At 38.3% G+C, this 27,384-nt stretch overlaps 1 protein-coding gene across 6 annotated transcripts in view; it reads right to left on the bottom strand.

Moving 5' to 3' along the window:
- Window positions 1–27,384, bottom strand: part of triob (trio Rho guanine nucleotide exchange factor b) — a 254,419-nt gene that overhangs the window by 41,864 nt on the left and 185,171 nt on the right. For all 6 annotated transcript variants that reach the window (XR_009808860.1, XM_061916203.1, XM_061916204.1 and 3 more), the window contains exons 32-37: window positions 23,972–24,083; window positions 21,715–21,905; window positions 21,030–21,131; window positions 16,712–16,851; window positions 16,465–16,564; window positions 6,826–7,078 (exon numbers count right to left, since the gene is read on the bottom strand). Coding sequence is in view for 5 of the 6 variants with exons in the window: in XM_061916203.1 (XP_061772187.1) it covers window positions 6,826–7,078; window positions 16,465–16,564; window positions 16,712–16,851; window positions 21,030–21,131; window positions 21,715–21,905; window positions 23,972–24,083 (898 nt within the window). In the remaining variant the exon portion in view is untranslated. The remainder of the gene's footprint in view (window positions 1–6,825; window positions 7,079–16,464; window positions 16,565–16,711; window positions 16,852–21,029; window positions 21,132–21,714; window positions 21,906–23,971; window positions 24,084–27,384) is intronic.

Here is a 27,384-nt window from a genome sequence, read left to right as displayed (position 1 = left end):
TAGAATTAAGTTCATGAATCCAGAATTCCGGATGGATCTCTATTACAATCCCCAAAGAGGGCACTCTAAGTTGATGATTACTTCTATGTGTAGAAATCTTTATTTATAATTGAATTACTTGTTTATTTTTCAACAAGTTTTTAGTTATTTTTATATCTTTTTTTCCAAATAGTTGAAGAAAGACCACTACAAATGAGCAATATTTTGCACTGTTATACAATTCAATAAATCAGAAACTGATGACATAGTGCTGTATTTTACTTCTTTATCTATTTTTTTAAACTAAAAATGCTTTGCTCTGATTAGGGGGTACTTGAACTAAAAAAACAATCACAGAGGGTACATCACTGAAAAAAGGTTGAGAACCACTGGTCTAGAGCAGGGGTCGGCAACCCGCGGCTCTTTGACCACTCTGATGTGGCCCGGAGAAGTGTGGTAAATTTCCAAATTTCAGTGTCTCGATCAGAAATCTCCCGGGCAAACATTTTTCGATTTTCACCCAGACATCAACTTTGAGGACGTGCCGTGATGACAATGCCTCGAACACCCTTTCTGCATGTCATCGCGCAATAATTTTCACCATGTTATTTGCGTGCCGGCCGGCCGGTCACATTTTGCATGCGTCCTCTATCTGAACGCATATGCTACTGCAATGCATACTTCCTCAACAGCCATACAGGTCACACTGAAAATTGTGATATAAACAACTTTAACATTCTTACTAATATAAGCCACACTGTGAACTCACACCAAACAAGAATGACAAACACATTTCGGGAGAACATCCTCACTGTAATACAACATAAACACGACAGAACAAATACCTAGAATCCCATGTATCCCCGACTCTTCCCGACTACATTATAAACCCCGCCCATCTCAACCGACGCACGGAGGGGTGGGGGGGAGAAGGTTGCTTGGGTTGGTGGTAGCTGGGTATATAATGTAGCCCGGAAGAGTCAGGGATACATGGGATTCTGGGTATTTGTTCTGTCGTGTTTATGTTGTGTTACAGTGCGGATGTTCTCCCAAAATGTGTTTGTCATTCTTGTTTGGTGTGGGTTCACAGTGAGGCGCATATTAGTAAGAGTGCTAAAGTTGTTTAAACGGCCACCCTCAGTGTGACCTGTATTGCTGTTGAATAAGGATGCCTTGCAGTCTCTTTCGTATGTCTGCACTAACCTCGTCAAACATTTCCTAGGGCTGGCAAGCTATTTGTAAAAGCTGTAGAGGGCGCTAGCGGTAGTGCCATCATTATTATTGTTCAGTGGGAGAACACCAGCGTACTTTCGAGAGAATAATTACTCTGAAAATCAGGAGTCTCGCGGGAAAATTGGGAGGTTTGGCAGGTGTGACGCTGTCAAGCGGCATTCATATAAAACTCGCGGGCCGCATTAACATTAAGGTGCGGGCCGCATGTTTGAGAACCCTGGTTTATACATAGCACAAAGCAAAACAACTCTGTATGCAGTATTATTTCAGTATAAATTTCAAAAGAGTAATGTGGCTCCCATTGTTTCCTGTACTTTGTGAAACGGGTCAAAATGGCTCTTTAAGTGGTAAAAGTTGCCGACCCCTGGTCTAGAGGGATTCAAGATTGCCATAATATATTTAGAAATTAGCCTCCTTGGTGGCACAAGCCACAATTAAACTAAACTATTACGTTAAGTCGAGGGCCATGAAATATGGGTCTCTGGGCTGCATAAGGACCAGGAGTATACAAAACAAAAATAAAGTATACAAAAAGAATAAACATTTTTATGTTCCAAACATTTAGATGGGTAGAATCAGTAAAATAAATAAAATCAGGAAAAATTAGAGACCCATGTTATAAAGACCATCATATTACATGATTTGTCTCATTTAGGATTGTGCATGAGAGAACATGCAAACTTTAAAAAGAGATGTCCAAAACAGATTCGAACCTTTGATCTTTTGATTGTGAGCCCAAAATGCGAACAACACGTTAAACTTGCTGACATCCACTCATCTACCCTACACACCTTCAACAGATTTCAACACATTTAAGTGCTTATGCACAAATTGCATATCTAAAAGCCACCCAATACATCGTAAAAATAGCGTTACCTGACTTCTAAAAAAGTTAAATTATGAAAACTTCTATTCAATAAAGGAATTTGAATGATACAATTTGTTGAAAAATTAATAGAATTTAACATAAATATGAAGTTTAATAAAATGGTAAAGAAACTTTTTTTAAACACACAATTATTTATCCATCTATCTATCTATCTATCTATCTATCTATCTATCTATCTATCTATCTATCTATCTATCTATCTATCTATCTATTTCTGAGAGAATTGCCATCTCTGAACTTTGCAAGCAAATTATAGTGCAAGAACTACTTTGTTTTTCTGTCCTTCTGGGACTTTTAATAGTCAATTATTCTGTGCTTCCAGGAATTGGGGAGATTTTACTCTAATCCCTGAAACCGTCACACTTCTGCAACTTTGTACAAAGTGGCCTACATGGTGGTCAGCAAACACAAAGGAATGATGAAGCAGCAAAGATCTTTTGTCATTCTTGTCTACTATGTCCTTTTGCTTGAGCCTTCCCTGCTCCTTTTCAAAATCCTCACTAATGGCTGCATAAAACATGCAAACAGTGCAAGCAATGAAAAGCGGACTAAAAAACAAGACCTTCTGCTAGCACAATAAATAAAGATGAGAACTTGTAAATTGAGCATTCTCACCTTCCCCTGCTGCATAAGGAAAATGCTCAGCTAATTCCCAAGCTGTGATTTCCAACATTGAATAGATAAACACAGCCTCTTCATATGAATGCTGCCAAAACAATATTTGTATGCCACATCGCCATAGAAACAAGCTCTCCTGCACTTCACTACTCCTGCACTTTTAAGATTACTGAGATGCTTTGATGCTTAGATTTGTGAATATTTATGTTACTTCTTAATGCAGTGCAGGTGCTGACATGAGAGACATCCAAGAATGCTTAGGCTTAGCGGCCTTTCAAACAAGAAAGCACTGTTTCCATCAGACATTAAACTTCATTGTGGTATGCATTCTTTGCAGCAACAAAAATGGAATGGGAAAGATACAAAAAGACAAATAACTATCTTCTTTTTGGATTTGTAATGTTGGATTTTAACTACAATATAGCAGATTGGATCAGGCCAAGGGTTGCTCGATAAACTAAACAATATACAATATATATAAGAGAAATGTGGCTGATGATTGAACTTTAATACTATCATCATATTGGGATAATACATTTTGATGACAAATTTTGGTTGTGTCTCGCAAATTTGACAGCGACAAGCGGACGACCGCGTCCTCATCGCAATGTAGCGTCTTTATTAGCAAGCAAACTAACGGCTATCAAATCCTCGCCTCCGTGGCGGGGAAAAAAGTGAGTTTCTTACAAGTACATCACAGGAGGTCAAGGAATAACGTGCTACACGACATAAATTATGGTGCAGGAGGATACAACAATCCATGATAACTGCTAAAATAAATCTCTTGAACAGGGGCGGATCAATAGAAATATCAACACAAGCGATACCAAGCATAGTATCAGTATATAGGCGATACTACAGTGATTAGGTTTCTTATTTGACAACATTTTTTTTTTTAATTGTTTTTTTTTCTTTTATTGTTCCCTAACTCTGGAGCTGAGTTAATGAACACAAGTTGGCTTTAAGGACACAAACCAAATGAATTAAATCAGAGCCAAGAGTTGTTTTTGCCAATGTTTAGTTATTTCTATCTAATTATTTGCTAAAAATATTGTATGTAATAAAAGGAAATAATTACATTATTTGAATAATTAGTTAATACAGTATTGTTACTAAAGGTGTGGGAAAAAATCGATTCAAGTACGAATCGAATCGAATACATTGTGCGATTCAGAATCAATTCTCATTTAAAATAAAAAATAAATATATATATATATTTATATATATATATATATATATATGTATATATATATATATATATATATATATTTTTTTTTTTTTTTTTTTTCAATCCAACAAACCACTACACAGCAATACCATAACAATGCAATCCAATTCCAAAACCAAACCTGACCCAGCAACACTCAGAACTGCAATAAACAGAGCAATTGAGAGGACACAAACACGACACAGAACAAACCAAAAGTAGTGAAACAAAAATGAATATTATCAACAACAGTATCAATATTATTTATAATTTCAGCATAGCAGTGATTAAAAATCCCTCATTGACATTATCATTAGATATTTATAAAAATTAAAAAAACTACAACAATAGTGTCACAGTGGGAGAGGGGTTAGTGCGTCTGCCTCACAAGACGAAGTTCCTGCAGTCCTGGGTTCAAATCCAGGCTCGGGATCTTTCCGTGTGGAGTTTGCATGTTCTCCCCATGAATGCGTGGGTTCCCTCCGGGTACTCCGGCTTCCTCCCACCTCCAAAGACATGCACCTGGGGATAGGTTGATTGGCAACACTAAATTGGCCCTAGTGTTTGAATGTGAGTGTGAATGTTGTCTGTCTATCTGTGTAGGCCCTGCGATGAGGTGGCGGCTTGTCCAGGGTGTACCCTGCCTTCCGCCCGATTGTAGCTGAGATAGGCGCCAGCGCCCCCCGCGACCCCAAAAGGGAATAAGCGGTAGAAAATGGATGGATGGAGTGTCACAGTGGCTTACACTTGCATCGCATCTCATAAGCTTGACAACACACTGTGTCCAATATTTTCACAAAGATAAAATAAGTCATATTTTTGGTTCGTTTAATACAGGGGTGTCAAACTCAAATACAGAGTGGGCCAAAATTTTAAACTGAACAAAGCCGTGGGCCAAGGTTTAACAAATTAACCTTTTAATAGGGTCCCAGACAAGTTTTGCATTGAATATTGAACAAGCGAGACTTATATAACTTTATAGTTACATGCAAAATCGAGTTTCAAATAATACAAATAATTTAAAAATAGCAATGGCATATCAAATCAAATTTAAATAGAAATTAAATGCCTCTTTTCTATTTGCAGCCTTCTCAGGTAAATATCAAAATAAACTTTTCCCACAGGCTAATAATACATTTTTATATTGTAGCGTCCAGGAAGAAGTAGTACTGCAAGGGGTTCTGTGTATTTGTTCTGTTGTGTTTATGTTGTGTTACAGTGCGGATGTTCTCTCGAAATCTGCTTCTCATTCTCGTTTAGCGTTGGTTCACAGTGTGGCGCATATTTGTAACAGTCTTAAACTTGTTTATGCGGCCACCCTCAGTGTGACTTGTATGGCTGTTGACCAAGCTTGCATTGCATTAGCGTCTGTGTGTGTGTGTGTGTGTGTGTGTGTGTGTGTGTGTGTGTGTGTGTGTGTGTGTAAAAGCCACATATGTCATGTGCCTAGGCCGGCACGCTGTTTCTACGTAGGAAAAGCGGACGTGACGAAAGGTTTTAGAGGACGCTTGAGGCAGTGCCTTTAAGGCACGCCCCCAATATTGTTGTCCAGGTGGGAATCGGGAGAAATTTGGGAGAATGGTTGCCCCCAGTGATTTTCGTGAGAGGCACTGAAATTTGGGAGTCTCCTTGGAAAATTTGGGGGTGGCAGTATAATACCGGCGGGCCAGCTCTAATGTTAATTTAATATTGCCTCAAGGGCCAAATTAAAATACACGGCGGGCCAAATTTGGCCCGCGGGCCAGAGTTTGACACCCATGGTTTAATAGTTAAAACAAATTTACATTATTGCAATCAGTTGATAAAATATTTTCCTTTACAATTTACAAAAGCTTTTTTTCTAAAATCTACTACTCTGCTAGCATGTCAGCAGACTGGGGTGGATCCTGCTGAAATCCTATGTATTGAATGAATACAGAATCGTTTTGAATCGTACAAATATCATATTTGAATCGAGAATCGAAAAAAATCGATATATTATCGAATCGTGACCCCAAGAATCGATATTGAATCGAATCGTGGCACACCCAAAGAGTCACAGCTATCCTATTTTTTTCTGATAATATTTGAAAACAAAAATGTAATTATTCAATGATCTTGACCATTTTGAAGGATACAAAATTTGTAGTGTAGCCCCAATCTAATGTAAAGTAGTAACCAGCAAAATAATACAGTTAATACAGTTTAACAGAAGTGTAGATAGAACATGTTATAACAAAAAGTAACCATCCATCCATTTTCTACCTTTTGTCCCTTTCGGGATCGCAAAGGGTGCTGGAGTCTATCTCAGCTGCACTCGGGCGAAAGGCAGTGTAGACCCTGGACAAGTCGCCACCTCATCGCAGGGCCAACACAGATAGACAGACAACATTCACACTCATATTCACACAGTAGGGTCAATTTAGTGTTGCCAATCAACCTATCCCCGGGTGCATGACTTTTTGACGTTACCACATATGTCAGCATTTGTAACCCATTCTGGAAAGGTTCTATTATAGTGTTTTTTTAATGCCAAATATATATTGTGATATAAATGCTGAAATATATATAGCAATAGAGATTTTAGGCCATATCAGCCGTCAGTAAACGGGCCCTTTCTTTTAGTTGTATTATTTGCTTGGTTGTCAATTATTCCCCATTTTTGAATAGCGTACGATAACTTTGTATTCATGTCGTCGATTCAGCTTTCACCAACTGGCCAAGATATGAGAGCGTGTAAATCAAAGCGGTAACAATCCAGATGATTGTTTCCAGTTCTAAACTACAAACTATTATTAGTATCAGTGACATCGGACAAGGTTTACTGGCCCTATGGTGACACTGAATGTGTCCACCAAGATCTCTGTCTTCAAAGACATTATATTCAGAAATTCAAGACAAAAAGAAAGCCTTCCCCTACCTTTGTGGTTGAAGAGACCCTCCATCTCCATGGAGGACCTGGAGTGTGCAATACAGAGCATGGAGCAGGGGACAATGCCCTCTTGGGCAGGTGAGCGGTCTGTAGTCCGTACCAGACACCAGTCCGGCCTATCATGGATTCGCTCCAGAACCTCTACTGTTTGCCCTCGTCGAACTGTCAGCTCCCCACTGCTGCCACCATTGGTGGCCACAAAGTCGTGGATGACCACAGTCAGTTCGCAACCCCCTGACAGCTGAAAAGAAAGGAACATATATATTTTTAATTCAACTAAAGTCTGATGTTTAGGCTTGCATAAAGTTATCATTTCCACCATTTGCTCTCCAGATATCAGGCTGGAGAGTAATCGGAATGGTGGACTCAGTTTGTATAGGTAATGCACTTTCTGACCAGCTTATGTAAAATGACAAACACATACATAAAATACATTTCTTTGGAGTACGAGGTTTCAATATAAGGCAAATGCATGTTTAATGTGGTAGTTAGGCTCAGAACAAAAAAAACAAAACAAAAAACAAAGGAACCTCAGTTTATGAGCCAATTATTGTGCAAACCAAAAACCAAATAAAATATGCTTTGTTGTATGAACCTGGTCTGCGTGTACGAACACTTCATCCACCCATTGAGTGTCCCGCAGCACATCTATTGTGGGCGGGCTGACCGATCTCCTGTCAGCACAATAGTGCGTTGTGTTGCTTCTGTGCTATGTTGTGTGCCTCTTAAGTGTTTTTTAGTTTTAAAAAAATCTAGTATTCCTAGCTCAATATGAGTTCAATGAAAGCAATGGACAAGCCTTGTGTTGTTTGAAACGTGGAAATATCCACAGCACTTCCTCCCCTCGACTGCAAGCCAAGAAGATTAAATAACAAGGCAAACTGGATTAAAAAAATGTCTTAATTATTGTAGCAACCTGGCTGTTAAAGTTAAGGAGTTGTGTGATTTCAAACTTTGAGTGCACCACAGGGCTAGTGACAGTGTGTGTGTGAGAACACTTCAGCTAGTTGTTGTTGCTTTGACTTTGGAATTAAATAGAATTGATCCATGCCCTTGTGTCCTTGAGCAAGACACTCCACCCACTTTTCTTCCAGTGCCATTATTCATGACGAACAAGATTCAAAAGGACTTTTCTCAGTCAGTCTACAGCACAGTCTACAGTCAGTTGTTGCCCTTCTTAGAGGATAATGGTATCACTGAGCTGTTCCAGTCCGCTTTTAAAGCCCTCCACAGCACAGAGTCAGCGCTTCTAAAGGTTTTTAACAATATCCTACTGTCAACTGATTCTGGTAATTATGTTGTCCTGGTGCTTTTAGATCTGTCTGCTGCATTCGACACTGTCAACCACGCCACCTTAATCACTCGTCTTGAGAACTGTGGGGGTATTAAGGGCGCCCCCCTCAACTGGTTCCGGTCGTCCCTAGCCGACAAGAGTTTTTGTGTAAAAATAGACAGTTTTATGTCTTCCACAGCTCCTCTACCACACGGGGTGCCCCAGGGCTCAATCCTTGCCCCAATCCTATTTGCGCTTTAGACTCTCCCCTTTGGTTCTATTTTTAGGAAGTATGGTATTGCATTTCATTTTTATGCCGATGATTGCCAGATCTATTTTCCCATGGCACAAAATAACACAGTTCAACGTCTCACTGACTGCCTGCACGACATCAAAGCCTGGCTTTCAGCTAACTTCCTGAGCCTAAATGAAGACAAAACAGAAGTTATGTTGTTCGGTCCAAGTCGCTCTCCCTCCCTCAACGTTGACCTCGGCACTCTGACCCCATATATCAGCGACTATGTCACAAACATAGGAGTAAGGTTCGACTCAGATTTTAAACTCGAAAAACAAATCAGCAGCGTCGTTCAAAAAAGCTTTATCAATTACGCCAAATAGCGAAAGTGAAACCGCTTCTGTCAGGACATGATCTCTAGAAATTAATTCACGCCTTTATCTCGAATCGTTTAGACTACTGCAATATCCTGTATGTGGGCATTAGCCAGGACTCCCTCGCCCGCCTGCAGCTCGTGCAGAACTCTGCTGCTCGTCTGCTAACACAGACCCGCAGACCTGAGCACATCACCCCTATATTAGCGTCCCTTCACTGGCTCCCTGTGCATTATCGAATCAATTTTGAACTCCTTCTATTTGTTTTTAAATGTCCAAACAACCTCGCGCCAACATATCTCTGCGACCTCCTTCAGCCTTACTGCCCCACTTGATCCCTAAGATCAGCTGATCAGCTGCTCCCGACGGTCCCTGACACAAAGCTGAAGCTTAGAGGTGACAGAGCTTTCGCCGCTGCTGCTCCCAAGCTCTGGAACGACCTACCTCTGAGTGTTAGACAAGCCTCCTCTCTTCCTGTTTTTAAATCTCTCTTAAAAACATACTTTTATTCCTTGGCTTTTAACACTGAGTGATATCCATCCTGCAATGGCAGCCCATTATACACCTGCTGTGAACCTGTTTTTATGTTTTATTTATTTATTTCTTATCATGTTCTGTTTGTGGTGTGTTGTTTGCTCGGTTTTCATATTATCTTTTAACCTGCCCATTGTACAGCACTTTGGCTACCCCTGTGGTAAATTTTGAATGTGCTTTATAAATAAAGTTGATCTGATTTTCTGGATTTTTAAAGGTTAAAAAAAGGAATTTCTTCGAATTGCAATGCCATCCATCCATCCATTTTCTTCCGCTTATTCCCTTCGGGGTCGCGGGGGGCGCTGGTGCCTATCTCAGCTACAATCGGGCGGAAGGCGGGGTACACCCTGGACAAGTCGCCACCTCATCTCAGCAAATTGCAATGTATCTAATTAAAAATTATAATTGAACATCATGTAGGGAGGAGCCCATTCAATTCAAATTTTCACATCAATTCAAATTTAATTCTAAAATAGAATTGTTTTGATACACATACTTTGCTAAACTTTATTCCAAATCCAATTTTGATTAAAACTATTGATATTTGATATGTTAATTATTGTGGTGTTGTCTGCAGTGGTACACTCCTTCTTAAAAAGAAGTGTTTCTAATACTTCAATGACCTGTTTAGCCACGTGAGAGGAACAATATTGGAAAGTTGTTATTATAATGCAGTTCATTGTAATCTACTACCCCAATGTATAAACACTGTGTTCAACTAAAATGACAGTACGATACAATCAAATATCCAAGCAGCAACATATCAAGTGCATGCCAGATTTACCAATGCGTACATGATCACAGCGTAAATGTTACATTACCAATTTAATTTGCAACATACCCTCTGGTAGTGTGGTAACGCCAGCGCACTGAGAAGCTGAGAAACAGGATGGGCGATTCTTTCCTCCAATTTCTCCATTGTTTTCCACTCCCTCATTGTGAGAAAAGTCCAAAAAACGTCCAAAACTCTGACAGCAATAATGACCTTATGAACCACTATACAACTATCTAAATGACACTAAGAAAGTAATTTGAACAGTCTTAAGCAAGCTAAAAGACTAAAAAAAAACAACTGCTCCATTTCAACTGGTAAAAAAAAAGGTCCTAATCAAATCCAGATCAATTCGGTACAGTAGATCCAACACTGCCTATAAATTATCCTCTTGAAGTCAGACTATTATTATTTAGGTAAGAAAAATATACCAGGAATTCAGTGGAAAAAACATTTATCTACAATCTCTCTATTTGGGAAGTCTTGGATGGAGTGAAAGCAGTGAAGACTTAAAAAGGTTGTTTCCTGTCTGGCATAGAGGCGAGCATCCTCCGCGAGTGGGAGGCTGAAGCAGCTGACACACAAGTCAGTCACTAAAGCGGATGCACACAGGAACACGAGCCCTCGCATACAAAAAAAAATACACAAACACGCCAGTGTCACGGCCTCCTGAATGAAAGGTTTCACACAGAATCCTCACACAGCCAGAGAGATAAAGATGCATTCAAAGCTGGGAGATGACCCAGAATATTTATTTGAATGTGCAACAGCACACATCCATCCATCCATGTTCTACCGCTTGTATTCATTTTAATTCTTAAACAATTAAACACTTAATAATATTCAGCACCAATTAGTTTAGCTATACTACCTTAAACAAGCGGGTACACTAGGGAGAGATGCCTGGCTTCAATTCACGGTTTGACTGGAGAGTAAAGAAACATTCTTCTGCACAAGTGTGCATGAGCGTGTTAGGTTTGCTCATACTGAGCGTGGGAGGACAAGCCTTCTGCGGCGCTATTACCAGATATAACTAGAGTCGGCTGTCCTTGCGCTCGGTGAAACTCTCCGACACACACACATTGCATGAAATCTCTGTCAGATGGACTGTCACACAACACATCCACGGGAAACATGTTGTAAAGAGATGATAGCATTTAAGAAATCTGCAAGGATCACAAGCTATAACTTGATTAGTGAATGAAAAGGATCCAGAATAGAATACTGTTTATTTTGTAGGCTTGCCCACAATCCAACACAGTGCATCTGTGGACCTCAAATGACTTTGTGGAGAAACAACTTGGGAGTTGAATTTAAACTGTAAACCTAAATAGGATGGAAGAATGTTAAAAAAGAGAGATTTGGGTCGACCTTTAAGGTGCTTCGGGTGATGGGTAAATGACACCTCAGTGAGTGTGTGGCACACTCAATAGCTGCATTGACACGGGACTGATACTGTGTTAAGTGTTTCATAATTTTCATCCTACATCTGCTTGATTAACCCTCCGGGTAGTTTCACTTTTAATTATCTTCAAAACCAAACTGGAGTTTTAAGGGAGTAAAAGCTTTTTGGATTCATACCTGTTTTGCTTTGATTTTTCAATACACCTTAGTCCTAAACAAAAATATCAAACATGTCATTTTTTTAAAAATGTTGACCCTTTTTGAAGGCCTTTTGAACAGATAATAATTTATAAAGTAACCATCCTTCTATCCATCCATTCATTTTCTACCGCTTGTCCCTCTCTGGGTCGCAATGTTATGGAATGTTATATTACTTACAAACTGTGACCTCATTTGATCAAAAGCCCTTTAAAGGGTTAAAAAAAAAGAAACATTTTATGTTTGGTATTTTTGTTTAGGGCTGATTAAAAGATGTGTCCAAAAAAAAGTAACAAACAAAAAAATTATCCAAAATGTTTGTATGCCCTCTGAAAAATGAAATCATTTTATATCCTGTTTGACATTGAGGTATTGTGCAATAACTGCTGGTGTATCATAAACCTGGGAAATAATTGGAGATTGAAATTTAAAAATTGAGCCCACTTAGGAAAAATAATGTATAATGGAGTAATACAACAAACATACAGCACAAAAATACAACACAAATAATTATTTAATGAAAGGAAAATAAATTCATAATTTGTCCACTGAGGGATAAAATAAATGTAATTTATTTAACCTGCAAATAAAATTAATATTTAGCAAATACAGTATATAGTTTTTTGGTTTTAAAACGAATAGCTGTGCAGATAGGAATAGGCAACGTGCAATTTTGGTCGATGAGCCAGCTATTAAACATTTACCTTATTTGGCGCTATGCAATTGCTATTAAAATTATCACACATTATGAAATTTTTAAGCTAGATATATGTATTATATTAAATATGTATATAATAATATGTTAGTACAGTATGCACATATATGTACACGTATATATGTGTAGGCTGTATGTTTGTGTGTGTATACATTTTTAAATTATGAACATTAATCAAGTTGGTGCTCTAAGCAAACTGCCAACTGCTGATAAAACTACATTTATTCAAGCCACTGATAAAAATGAAACCATTTTAGTTGTTAAAAACTGCAAGACAAAGATGTCTGCTGACTGGAATGGACTGGACATGTCAGTATTAAAAGACATTTTTGAATGTGTTGTCACTTACAGTACATTTGTAATCTTTCTTTACAATCGGGTTTTTTTTTCCAGAAGAAAACTGCAAAAGTGATTCCTATTTACAAGGCTGGTGATGAACAGGAATTCACTAATTATAGACCCATTTACATTCTGTCACAGTTTTCTAAGGTTTTGGAGATTATATTCCATAAATGACTATTCAATTATATGCAAACCCTGTTTCCATGTGAGTTGGGAAATTGTGTTTAATGTAAATATAAACGGAATACAATGATTTGCAAATCCTTTTCAACCCATATTCAGTTGAATATGCTACAAAGACAACATATTTGATGTTCAAACTGATAAACATTTTTTTTTGTGCAAATAATCATTAACTTTAGAATTTGATGTCAGCAACACATGACAAAGAAGTTGGGAAAGGTGGCAATAAATACTGATAAAGTTGAGAAATGCTCATCAAACACTTATTTGGAACATCCCACAGGTGTGCAGGCTAATTGGGAACGGTTTGGTGCCATGATTGGGTATGAAAGCAGCTTCCATGAAATGCTAAGTAATTCACAAACAAAGATGATGTGTGTGTTACCACTTTGTAAGCAAATTGTCGAACAGTTTTAGAACAACATTTCTCAACGAGCTATTGCAAGGAATTTAGGGATTTTATCATCTATGGTCCGTAAAATCATCAAAAAGTTCAGAGAATCTGGAGAATTTACTGCACGTAAGCGATGATCATACGTACTTTTGATCCCTCAGGCGGTACTGCATCAAAAACCGACATCAGTGTGTAAAGGATATCCCCACATGCGCTCAAGAACACTTCATAAAACCATTGTCAGTAACGACAGTTGGTCGCTACATCTGTAAGTGCAAGCTAAAACTCTACTATGCAAAGCCAAACCCATTTATCAACAATATCCTGAAACGCCGCCGGCTTGGCTGGGCCCGAGCTCACCTAAGATGGACTGATGCAAAGTGGAAAGGTGTTCTGTAGTCTGACGAGTCCACATTTCAAATTATATTAGGAAACAAAGGACGTGGTGTCCTCCATAACAAAGAGGAAAATAACCATTCGGATTGTTATCGGCGCAAAGTTCAAAAGCCAGCATCTGTGATGGTATGGGGGTGTATTAGTGCCCAAGGCATGGGTAACTTACACATCTGTGAAGGCACCATTAATGCTGAAAGGTCCATACAGGTTTTGGAGCAACATATGTTGTCATCCAAGCAACGTTACCATGGACTCCCCTGCTTATTTCAGCAAGACAAGTGTTACAACAGCGTGGCTTCGTAAAAAAAGAGTGTGGGTACTTTCTTTGCCCGCCTGCAGTCCAGACCTGTCTCCCATCAAAAATATGTGGCCCATTATGAAGCGTAAAATACGACAGCGGAGACCTTGGACTGTTGAACGACTGAAACTCTACATAAAACAAGAATAGGAAAGAATTCCACTTTCAAAGCTTCAACAATTAGTTTCCTCAGTTCCCAAACGTTTGAGTGTTGTTAAAAGAAAAGGTGATGTAACACAGTGGTGAACATGCCCTTTCTCAACTACTTTGGCACGTGTTGCAGCCATGAAATTCTAAGTTAATTATTATTTGCAAAAAAAATATGGTTCATGAGTTTGAACATCAAATATTTTGTCTTTGTAGTGCATTCAATTGAATATGGGTTGAAAAGGATTTACAAATGATTGTATTCCGTTTATATTTACATTTAACACAATTTCCCAACTCATATGGAAACGAGGTTTGTAGACAATACAAATATTCTTTGTGAACAGCAGTATGGTTTAAGACCCAATAGGACCACTACCCTAGCATGAGTGGACCTTGTACAAAAAATATCAAACGTCATAGACAATAAGCAATATGCTGTTATAAGGGTTCCTAGAGCTCACCAAAGCTTTCGATACAGTGAATCATGAATTGCGACTCAAAAAAATTGTACGGATAGGGGATTAGAGGAGTGGCCTTTTTTTGGCTCCAGACTTTGTGAAGAACAGATCCCAGTATGTCCACATCATTGGCACTGATTCCCAGCTGCTGACAGGGACCTCTGTTGGGTCCTTTTTTTGTCCCTTATGTATACTAAGGATCTTTGTTTAGTTTCAAAAATATAACATTTGAATTTATTTGCTGATGACACCAAAATACTAGTTGTGGTAACAACCCAGAAGCATTAACAGATACAGTGAAAAAATAACTGCTATTGTTAAAAAAGTGGTTCGATAAAATAAGTTAACTCTCGATTTAAACAAAACTAAATGTATAGTGTTTAAAAATTGTGCCATTGATGTATGTAGAAATTTGAAAATAAATGATACTGAGACAGAAAGAGTGAATGATATAAAATTTCTTGGAATAGTTTTACAAAATGAGCTCAGTTGAAAGCCCCATATAAACTATATCAAGGCAAAACTATTTACATCTCTTGCAATAAAATCTAAAATCAATCTTTGAAAAAAACTTATATATTTTATACTGTTCCCTGGTTCTCCATTACAAGACCTATGGCTTATAAGTGTGAGGAAACACTTATAAAACCAATCTTAATCCAATTAGTATCATTCAAGAAACAGTGATCCGCATTGTCAATAACGTGGCTTAGAGGGCACATACAAATGAGCTTTTCATTCAATTAAAAGCACTAAAATTGAAGGATTTGGTAGACTTTAAGACAGCACAATTTATGTATAACATAAACAATAACAAGTTACCAGTGTATATTCAGGGACTGTTTAAAAAACGACACTGTGTTTATAATATCCGAAAGAAAGAAATGTTTGAAAAAAAAACATGTGAGAACGAGTGCAAAGAAGCATTGTCTATCTTTTGTTGGGATTAATGTATGGACTAAGTTGGACCAAGAGTTAAAAGATGGTAAAACTTTAATCAAAAAATAAAAGTATTTTGAGGAAATTCATTATAAAAAAAAAATGTTGAGAATAAATGCAATGGATGTAAAATGGCGACTTGTCCAGGGTGTACCCCGCCGTCCGCCCGATTGTAGCTGAGATAGGCGCCAGCGCCCCCCGCGGCCCCAAAAGGGAATAAGCGGTAGAAAATGGATGGATGGATGGATGGATGTAAAATTTACATGCAGGAAGTTTTCTTTATTTTAGTTTTATATTTTGTGATTAATGGAAAACAAAATATTGTACAACTCCATGCATAAGACATTGGTAGTTTTTTCTGTTTCTGTTTTGTAAATACACTGGAATAAGTGTTATAAGCTTTAGCTTCCGCCTATTCCATTTCAGACTATATGTATGTTAAAAAAAAGTCCTATCTTAACTGTCAAATGTTTAAATGTCTGAATAAATTAAACTTGAAACGTAAAACATGCAGCTGTCTTTCGGCCCCCAGTCAAATTTTTTACCCCAATGAAGCCCGCAAATAAAAAAGTTAACGAACCCCACTAAACTATGAAGTTAAGTAGAGGGGCACCACATATCGGCCTGTGGGTCGCAAATGACCCAGGGACCACGTGTTTTAGACCACAGATTCATATCAATGACGGCGATGAAAACTGAAGAAAAACGCGGCACGTCACTCTTACGACTTCATTTAGTGCGAGCTGTCACTTGTGAGTCGAAAGCAGCGCTTCTTCTTGAAGTGACACACACATGGAGGTATGGATGGACATGGTGTTTCATAAAGCATCAATGTTTCAGTATCGTTTGACCCGTCACTAGGTGCAACTGTAATTGGAACAATAGTGCAACAACCTCTTGAAAGAGATTTTGGTAAACTACTTTGAATCCGTTATATAGAGCATGGCGGTGTGTTTCTCTACCTTATCACTGTCCAGTGTGTTCTGGGATGTCCGTGAGGCGATTGAAATGGTGTCAGGTTGACTGCTTGCATCTCCTTGGCTGTCTAGCTCCTCCCCATCCCTGCATGTGGATAAACCAAAATACTTTCGTTGAATTACTCGTTTTATTAAAACATAGTCCAGCTGTGTTAATGGGAGAAAACAGTTGCTATTTTACTGCGCGTTGTCATAATGAGCACGACAAACAAGTGGCGCGCTGTTAGCCTACCGTCTGCCTTTATGTTTGGCTGTGGTGGCTTTCGGGATATGAATGGGTTCCTTCAGAGCACCCCGCAGATGGACCGTTCGTTCTTGAATGACCTCGCGAATGTGTTTGATCCAGTCCTGTTTGTTTTCAATGCTTGAAGCCTGGAAGAGAGCATCAGCTTGAGTCAATTACAGATTAAAGCATACACACCTGGAAAATTCAGCAATTTGTAAACATACAGAACAACTAAATATTTTCAGTTTTCAGCTTTCTTTAGAAAGTCATTTATTGTCCGCTTCCAATTAACAGTCAGTGACACATCCCCATCTCCCTTCTTCACTCTGACACCAGCAACTCTGAAGCTGCAATGTCATGTTACATAAGGAGCAGGTTTTCATTGTCATCACAAGTTACGCAATGAAACAGACAACCGGCACACTGACGGTAAATATATAGACTGGAAGATTCAGGGAAAAGACATGACAAACAAATATGAACACAGTCACAGATCCCGAATGATCATTTATTCTTATAGTGCGCAAACTATCTACTTTGTATGTATCAAATGTGATGCTACTGTAACAAAGCAGAAAGTAACTGGAGGCAGTGGACTGAAGACACAAAGGTACTCATGGTCTGCTTCGCCAAGTTGGCTACAAGGTCGATCATGTTTTTGTTTACAGTATTTCCTTGAATTGCCGCCGGGGCGCTAATTAATTTAAAACCTCTTCTCACTCCTGCGCTTACCAAAAGCATGCGGTAAAAGTAAGCATGCGCTAATTATTTTAAAACCTCATTTCACCCTGGCACTTACCAAAGGCATGCAGTAAAAAAATTGAGTGTGATGTAAGCGTGGACCTTAAATCCTACTGAATAGCTCTTAATCTTCTTACCTTTATGCGATTTCAAATCACCGATATTGAAATGAGCCTCCTCCATTTTGAAAATGATGACAGGGGAAGTGTCCCTCGTGACGTCACGAGTTTAACCAGGCGGTAATACTCAGCATGCGCTAATTATTTTGGGAAGCGAGTTTGACCCGGCAGTAATTCAAGGCAGGCGCATACTATATGCCCTGCGTCAATTCAAGGATATACGGTATTTCTTTTTTTAATTCAATAAATATCACCTACTTCTTTTTTTTCAGGACTGTCCTTCACACTCACTTTCTTCTATCCTATGGTTAAAAACAAAGTCGATCTCCAGCTTTAAAGTACCAGTAGAGTGGAAAAACAAGTTGCTTTTACATTGAAGGTATTGTTATATATACCTGATCTATAACACCAAGACTCCCAAAGCTTGCAAATAAATAGATATGATCAAAATAGTATCAATCTTACAGAAAACATCGAGCCATTTTGAGGGTTAATGAGCAAGCCAGTCACGTGATCCCTGACGTAGCATTAGGAACCAAAGATCCCTTCCCCATCAACAACAATGCTAATCAAGCAAGCTTTGTGAGAGACAACAACTATTACTTGAAGTAAAATGATGATCCTGAACCTTATATCTTTGAACCAGAACACAAGGAGGATGGGCAGTAAGTTTTAGAAGCCGGGTGATAAACGGATGCAGCTTTATTGGAAACACTGTTGTATTAACTAGGGTTGCCAACCATCCCTTGAAAAACGGAATTGTACCGTATTTAATAACATAACTACGCGTCCCTTAACAATCAGAATAAATACCAGAAGAAAACAGACGAGAACACAAAAGCAAAGGCCAAATCAATCACCATGTTGATAGGGGTGAAAATTTGCGACCCAACGCTACTCAGCATCCGCATCAAAATAACCATAGCAATTACGGTAGAAAAGGTTGCTATATTGTGGATATTTTTTAGCATTATTTTACATACCAGGAAATAAACCAAAACAAAGACGGTATAAACCTTCCATCCATCCATTTCCTACCGTTAGTCCCTTTTGGGGTCGCTGGAGCCTATTTCAGCTGCATTCAGCCTGTAGGCGGGGTATACCCTGGAAAGGTCGCCACCTCATCGCAGGGTATAAACCTTGATTAACCTAAAATACATGGCTTGTTGTTTGTCTATACCAGTAGTTATCAAGTTTTTTTCACCAAGTATCGCCTCAGAAAACACTTGGATCTTCAAGTACCACCATAAAGATCAACATTAAAATACAGTAGCATACAGTACCAGGTAGAGGTTTTATTTATTAAGTATATAGTAACATTGTACACAGTTTGAACAGTCACACTGTGTTTGAATACAGGAAAATAAAACTGTTACATTAGTATATTTAATTATGTGATTCTTTGGTGAACCACAGTTTGAGAATCACTGGTCTATACTGTATGGTGACAGAATGAATGTCAACAAGTATTTTGACAAGATTATATAATGTATGAATAATAACGAAAACTAAAGAAGCACTTGTTCCAGGATCTAATGCAGACATTTTCTGAAAATGTTATCCATATCAGTACATTAGTTATATTGATAACTATCGGACTACGCAAATGGTTGCATTTTTCTTATGAGGCAGCACATATTTGTGGAACACTGGCCCTGCCAACAAGGTGTTTTTTTGTTTTTTTTTCAGGAAGTTGGCAACCCCATGCTAAACATACAAACCAAACATAATAAACAATAATAAAACAAACACCTACTGTACAATTTCCACTCTCGCTGAGATGCTAACCCACGGGATGCTCACATAATCCTGTTTAGATGAAGATTCAATTGAAATCCTCAAAAAGCTTAAACATTTTTTGCTGCAGCTGGCGTCTTTTTCGCTATCTCGGGTGATATCAAAGTCGAACAGCCTCTCTGTCCATGGCCACATTTGTCTACTCCCAGGCGACACATGCATGAATTCTAATCTAGATATTACTTTTAGCAAGTTTGAGGTGAAGCAAAAGTAGCCGCCGGTTTGGTGAGTCAACAATAGCAGCGTAAGATAGCATTAACTCACACCTATCAATGCACCTCTAAAATAAGCCGTCTGCATTAGCGCTTAAAATACCAAAATCACTCATATTCGGTTAATTTTCAGGTCACTACATGTAAATGGAGTATTGTCTGTGGTTTCTGGATGTTTTTAGATAGTTTTATGGGCGCAATAGAGGACCCTCGATGGGTTGACTCAATTATTGGCTATTTAATTATGATTTCAAATGCATTAAAACAAATTCAAGTATATGTGTTCTTGTCTTACATAAGGATTGGAATTAGTAAACACCACATATATTTTCAATTTTTGCGCATTTCCAGTATGTCTTATTTGCTGATATGGTCAGCGTGCATAGGCGGTACTCCAGTGACGTATAATGTATGGAAATTGCCAAAGATATTTGGAGCGGAACATTCAAATTGGCGGACTGAATTTGTGGCATTTTGTGAAGTTTGGACGGTATTTTCACATACTTTGCGGATGGTAAATAAAATTAAATAGGGCAGTGATTCTCAAATGGGGGTACGCGTACCCCTTGGGGTACTTGAAGGTATGCCAAGGGGTACGTGAGATTTTTGAAAAATATTCTAAAAATAGCAACAATTCAAAAATTCTTTAGACATATATTTTTGGAAAAATAGCAACAATTCAAAAAATCTTTATAAATATATTTATTAAATAATACTTCAACAAAATATGAATGTAAGTTCATAAACTGTGAAAAGAAATGCAACAATGCAACATTCAGTGTTGACAGCTAGATTTTTTTGTGGACATGTTCCATAAATATTAAAGTTAAACATTGATTTTTTTTGTAAAGAAATGTTTAGAATTAAGTTCATGAAACCACATGGATCTCTATTACAATCCCCAAAGAAGGCACTTTAAGTTGATGATTACTTCTATGTGTAGAAATCGTTATTTATAATTGAATCACTTGATAATTTTTCAACAAGACCACTACAAATGAACAATATTTTGCACTGTTATACAACTTAATAAATCCGAAACTGATGACATAGTGCTGTATTTTACTTCTTTATCTCTTTTTTTTTTTTTACCAAAAATGCTTTGTGCTGATTAGGGGGTACTTGACTTAAAAAAAAATTTCACAGGGGGTACATCACTAAAAAAAGGTTGAGAACCACCGAAATAGGGTATAATAGATACAATGAAACACAATTAATCATATCAATTCAACATGTTTTCCACTCTACTGGTACTTTAATATAATGCTAGAAAGTAAGACCAGATGTGTAACTATAGCATTTGCTACGCCGACTAATGGCGGTGATGCTTGTACCTCAATTTTTTGCTTGCAACTTAAAGTATACAAGACAGCTCTCTCAAAATAATCTGAAGTTGGGACACTTTTAAGTTGAGGTACCACTGTATTGTATATGAGAATTCTACTAATACTGCACCTTGAGCACGATCTTGTTGTCCGAGGTCGGAGTTCTACCCACCCAGAGGGCAAACTTACAAGGGTCGCCCTCTACATGTTCTGTCACTCCGAGCTCTGATGTCTGAGAAAAGGAATATCACACATACAAATACAACATTGGAGTGAAAACCACAATGACCCAGCGACTAGGGATGTGTATCTTTCACATTTGAATCCAGTAAGTAATTTGTAAGTGTCATTTGTAAGTATTACTGTATATAGTAGACTTTAGACTTTGCATGCAGTTAAAATTCCAAGACGTACACAGTGTATAGGCTAAGGTGGGTTATCTAGTCACGGAGTAATCTTTGCCGTTAAGCAGACCCTAGTGTTTTGTAGCACCCAAAAAAGTGTATGTATTGGATTTTTTGTACTTATTGGACACAAAAGTAATGTGTAACGTGCAACTTAGTTGTAGTTTTCTTTACCAAATTTGAAGTTGTTGAAATCACCATTTAAAACGGTTAATCAGTATGGACATGGCAAAGTTATAAATTAGCATCAAGTTAGCTCATTTGGGAAAAGTGTAGAATTACTTTAAATTTTAGCTTTTTCTGCCAGGCATACTTGCTCTGTTGGCGTTGAAAATTGTAGCATTGGTACCCTTCCCTGTTAGCAACTAACAAAAACTATGTAGTCTAAGCATGAAACTGTGTATCACTTACAAACAGTTTGCTCTTGTAGAGGTACTTGCTGTGTCCATTTGAATCTTTCACTTCTTTACTTAAAACCAGAGACATTTCAAAGAGGAAAAGGTGGCGGTCACGACCCTTTCGGATGAGTGTTTTGGGATCCCAAACTTGGAAGGACTCCTGAAGAATGAGTTCTCCTTGGGAATCAAGGTTCCCATCAAACCCTGAAAGTAGTAAGACAGAAGAGAGTTGGATTCTTTCTTTCTTAGAGTTTGTGCAAGTATGTGGGTGGCCAGTTGCCTGCTGAGTCACACTTGAGTCATTTGTGTTCAATCACTGTGACGCCATTTCAGAGACAGAAATTGCATTTCTTTGTGGCAACGTGAGTACACACTCTCAAAGTACAGGTGACTTCAATAACAGAACCAGATTATGTGACATTTTGCTCACTTCAGGAAGTGAATCATATTTTGGTGCTGTTTTCAGATAAAAACAAAAAAAAGTGCAATGTCACCACCCTCTTTTTTTTTTTTTTTTTTTAAAGAGTCATAATAAAGAAAGTACAAAACCCAAAACCAGTGAAGTTGGCGCGTTGTGCAATGTGTAAATGAAAACAGAATACAAAGATTTGCAAGTCCTTTTCAACTTATCCATCCATCCATCCATTTTATACCGCTTGTCCATTTTGGGGTCACGGGGGGGTCACTGGAGCCTATCTCAGTGGCATTTGGACGGAAGTCAGTGTACACCCAGGACAAGTCGCCACCTCATCACAGGGCCAACACAGATAGACAGACAACATTCACACTCACATTCACACACTCGGGCCAATTTAGTGTTGCCAATCAACCTATCCCCAGGTGCATGTCTTTGGAAGTGGGAGGAAGCCGGAGTACCCGGAGGGAACCCACGCAGTCAAGGGGAGAACATGCAAACTCCACACAGAAAGATCCCGAGCTTGGGATTGAACCCAGGACTACTCAGGACCTTCGTATTGTGAGGCAGACGCACCGTGCTGCCCCTTTTCAACTTATATTCAATTTAATAGACTACAAAGACAAGATATTTAATGTTCGAACTGAAAAACTTAAATATTTTTTTGGCCAATGTACATTGACTTAGAATTTAATGGCAGCAACACATTCCATAATAGTTGGCACAAAGACATTTTTACCACTGTGTTACATGGCCTTTCCTTTTAACAACACTTAGTAAATGTTTGGGAACTGAGGAGACTAATTTTTGAAGCATTTCAGGTGGAATTCTTTCCCATTCTTGCTTGATGTACAGCTTAAGTTGTTCAACAGTCCGGTGTCTCTGTTGTCGTATTTTAGGCTTCATAATGCGCCACACATTTTCAATGGGAGAGGTCTGGACTACAGGCAGGGCAGTCTAGTGAGTACTACACTCTTTTACTATGAAGCCACGCTGTTGTAACACGTGGCATGGCGTTGTCTTGCGGAAATAATGACAGGTGTCCATGATAATGTGCTTGGATGGCAAAATATGTTGCTCTAAAACCTGTATGTACGTTTCAGCATTAATGGTGCATTCACAGATGTGTGCTCGGGCCCAGCAAAGCCGGCGGCGTTTCTGGTTGTTGTTGATAAATGGCTTTCGCTTTGCATAGTAGAAAACTGTAGTTACAAACAGTGGTTTTCTGAAGTGTTCCTGAGCTTGATATCCTTTACACACTGATGTTGGTTTTTGATGCAGTATTGCCTGAGGTATCGAAGGTCACAGGCTTAGCTGCTTACGTGCAGTGATTTCTCCAGATTATTTGAACCTGTTGATGATGTTACGGAGTGTAGATGGTGAAATCCCTGAATACATTGCAATAGCTTGTTGGGAAATTTTGTTCTTAAACTGTTCAACAATTTTCTCACGTATTTGTTCACAAATTGTTTGTAAAAGACTGAGCCTTTCATGGAAAATGCTTTTATACCCAATCATGGCAGACACCTGTTCCCAATTAGCCTGTTCACCTGTGGGATGTTCCAAATAAGTTTTCGATGAGAATTCCTCAACTTTCTCAGTCGTTTTTGCCATTTGGCCAGCTTTTTTGAAACATGTTGCAGGCATCAAATTCCAAACGAGCAAGAATTTGCAAAAAATAACAACATTTTCCAGTTGGAACGTTAAAAATCTTGTCTTTGCAGTCTATTTAATTGAATATAGTTTAAAAAGGATTAGAAAATCATTGTATTCTGTTTTTATGTACGATTTACACAACGTGCCATCTTCACAGGTTTTGCGTTTTGTTGGTATATTTGTGTGCGTTTCAACCAACCATCCAACATGGAGAGGTGCATGGCATCATTGGCTCTCTTGGGGACACTCAGCATCACCTCCAGACCGTCCTTGATCTCACCTTTTCCTTCCTCACAGCATGTCAATAGCTCCTAAAACATAAAACAAAGGTGGTAGGTCAAAAAAAAAAGTATATATGTAGTAAGGCCAAGGTTCCCATAACAGTGGTATGCAAAGTGTCAATAGGGTACGTGAATAAAAAATTTAAACCAGTGTAACTATATTGGTGTCTGAGAGCCTATCTGCCTACTTAATGTACGCAGTGTATTTGAACGCCTCATCATGTGAACAATGCAGGGAGCAAAGACACACATAAACATGAAGAAATGAGAAAGACTAAGTTGTTTTAATATTCTGTATGGGTTATATGAACAAATATGCACGTTTGATGATTATGTTGGATTGTTTTAGGAGTTTTTAAACTTAAATATTCATGTTGTGTACTAAATGAAAGCTGGTCTTCTTACCTGGTGCTGTGACATATTAGCAGGGACACCACAGGCATAATTGGGGCCTTAAGCAGCATTTTATTTGGAGACCCCGTGCCCCTTAACTTTCTAATTAGAACATGTTTTCACATATGTTTTATTCATATGAAACATTTTTTTGACTTTTTTTATCAAAAAATGCATGTTTGATACTAAAACTAAAACAAATTAATGGGAAATAAACATTTTTTTTTGTTCAGTGCTAAATTAAAATTTTAGCATCATTACAAACATATACCGGTATTTATTAGGGCTGTGAATCTTTGGGTGTCCCACGATTCGATTCAATATCGATTCTTGGGGTCACAATTTGTTTCAAAAGCGATTTTTTTTTCCAATTCAACACGATTCTCGATTCAAAAACAATTTTTTTCCGATTCTAAAGGATTTTCCATTTCATTCAATACATAGGATTTCAGCAGGATCTACCCCAGTCTGCAGACATGCAAGCAGAGTGGTAGATTTTTGTAAAAAGCTTTTATAATTGTAAAGGACAATGTTTTATCAACCGATTGCAATAATGTACATTTGTTTTAACTATTAAATGAACCAAAAATATGACTTATTTTGTCTTTGTGAAAATATCGGACACAGTGTGTTGTCAAGCTTATGAGATGCGATGCAAGTGTAAGCCACTGTGACACTATTGTTCTTTTCTTTTCTTTTTATAAATGTCTAATGATAATGTCAATGAGGGATTTTTAATCACTGCTATGTTGAAATTATAACTAATATTGATACTGTTGTTGATATTATTCGTTTTTGTTTCACTACTTTTGGTTTGTTCTGTGTCGTGTTTGTGTCTCCTCTCAATTGCTCTGTTTATTGCAGTTCTGAGTGTTGCTGGGTCAGGTTTGGTTTTGGAATTGGATTGCATTGTTATGGTATTGATACTAGATTACAGTTGGTACAAAATACGGCTGCTAGACTTTTGACAAGAACAAGAAAGTTTGATCATATTACGCCTATACTGGCTCACTTGCACTGGCTTCCAGTGCACTTAAGATGTGACTTTAAGGTTTTACTACTTACGTATAAAATACTACACGGTCTAGCTCCATCCTATCTTGCCTATTGTATTGTACCATATGTCCCAGCAAGAAATCTGCGTTCAAAGGACTCCGGCTTATTAGTGATTCCCAAAGCCCCAAAAAAGTCTGCGGGCTATAGAGCGTTTTCATTTCGGGCTCCAGTACTCTGGAATGCCCTCCCGGTAACAGTTCGAGATGCCACCTCAGTAGAAGCATTTAAGTCTCACCTTGAAACTCATTTGTATACTCTAGCCTTTAAATAGACTCCCTTTTTAGACCAGTTGTTCTGCCGTTTCTTTTTCTTTTTCTCCTATGTCCCACTCTCCCTTGTGGAGGGGGTCCGGTCCGATCCGGTGGCCATGTACTGCTTGCCTGTGTATCGGCTGGGGACATCTCTCTGCTGCTGATCCGCCTCCGCTTGGGATGGTTTCCTGCGGGCTCCACTGTGAGCGGGACTCTCGTTGCTCTGTTGGATCCGCTTTGGACTGGACTCTCGCGACTGTGTTGGATCCAATATGGATTGAACTTTCACAGTATCATGTTAGACCCGCTCGACATCCATTGCTTTCGTCCTCTCCAAGGTTCTCATAGTCATCATTGTCACCGACGTCCCACTGGGTCATCATTGTCACCGACGTCCCACTGGGTGTGAGTTTTCCTTGCCCTTATGTGGGCCTACCGAGGATGTGGTAGTGGTTTGTGTTGTGGTTTGTGCAGCCCTTTGAGACACTAGTGATTTAGGGCTATATAAGTAAACATTGATTGATTGACTGATATTGCTGTATATTGTTTTGTTGGATTGATTAATTAAAAAAACAAATACATCCAAAAAATCCCAAAAATATATATATGTATTTTTCAAAAATGAGAATCGATTCTGAATTGCACAACGTGAGAATCGCAATTCGAATAAGAATACATTTTTTCACACACCCCTAGTATTTATAAACCTTATTACAAGTACTTTTACCAGGTTTTGAATTCAGTAACTTCTGCTTTATGAGATAAGCAACATTACACTGTGCCACTAGAGCATTATGTTCTTATCAATGACAGGAATATGTTTGCAGCATTAGTATTGGCCGTATAATTCGTTATTTGACATTTGACATGCACTTTTTCAAGTAAAACCGGGCCTCCAATTGATTGTGGACCCCGATGCATAGCACATGTTCGTAATACCCTGCTCATTACATTTTCTCAATTATGAGGCTACATTTTGTTTCTTGACTGAATGCACTGACAGGTGTGCAGTTGCTTCTGGTCATCATTTTGCTGTTTACCTGCGGCAGTTTACCACTGAAAATGAATATGTTTTTGTACTGGTGGATTTCCTTTGCAACGGTGTGTTTTAAGTGAAAAAATAATGTTGTACTAAAGACGTATTACTATGTAGAAACCAAGCACACTTATTTAAAAAAAATAACTGTGGATTTTTTGAGCAATGATTAAGGCCAAAAAAATCAATACAGAGAATGTCATCATCAAACAATACTGTTTCTCTTTGCATTAATAACATTTCAGCGGATGTTTTAAAACAACGCATACGTGCCTGTAAATGTATGCACTACAGCTGGATAAGTCATCAATAATATGGCAGCCTTGGCATGTGTCCTGGTGTGTGAGTACCTTCAGGGCAATTAAGAAGGACATGGTCCTCTGTAAAGATTTCCTCTTCCTAATTTTTTTACACAATAAATAATTTATTACGTCAAACTGTTAAGAGATAATTTGGAGTAAAATGTGTTATTGTGTGCCTACAGACATTTTTTTTAAATGTGCAGGAGTAAAAGATACATTAATTTATGTTAAATATGTGAAAGTGTACAGACTTTGAAATGTTGTAAGATGGAGCAGTGTACATTGTGTTTATT

The sequence above is a fragment of the Nerophis ophidion genome, linkage group LG11, assembly GCF_033978795.1.
Source record: "Nerophis ophidion isolate RoL-2023_Sa linkage group LG11, RoL_Noph_v1.0, whole genome shotgun sequence".
NCBI lineage: Eukaryota > Metazoa > Chordata > Actinopteri > Syngnathiformes > Syngnathidae > Nerophis > Nerophis ophidion.
This window is presented reverse-complemented; position numbering and strand designations above follow the sequence as displayed.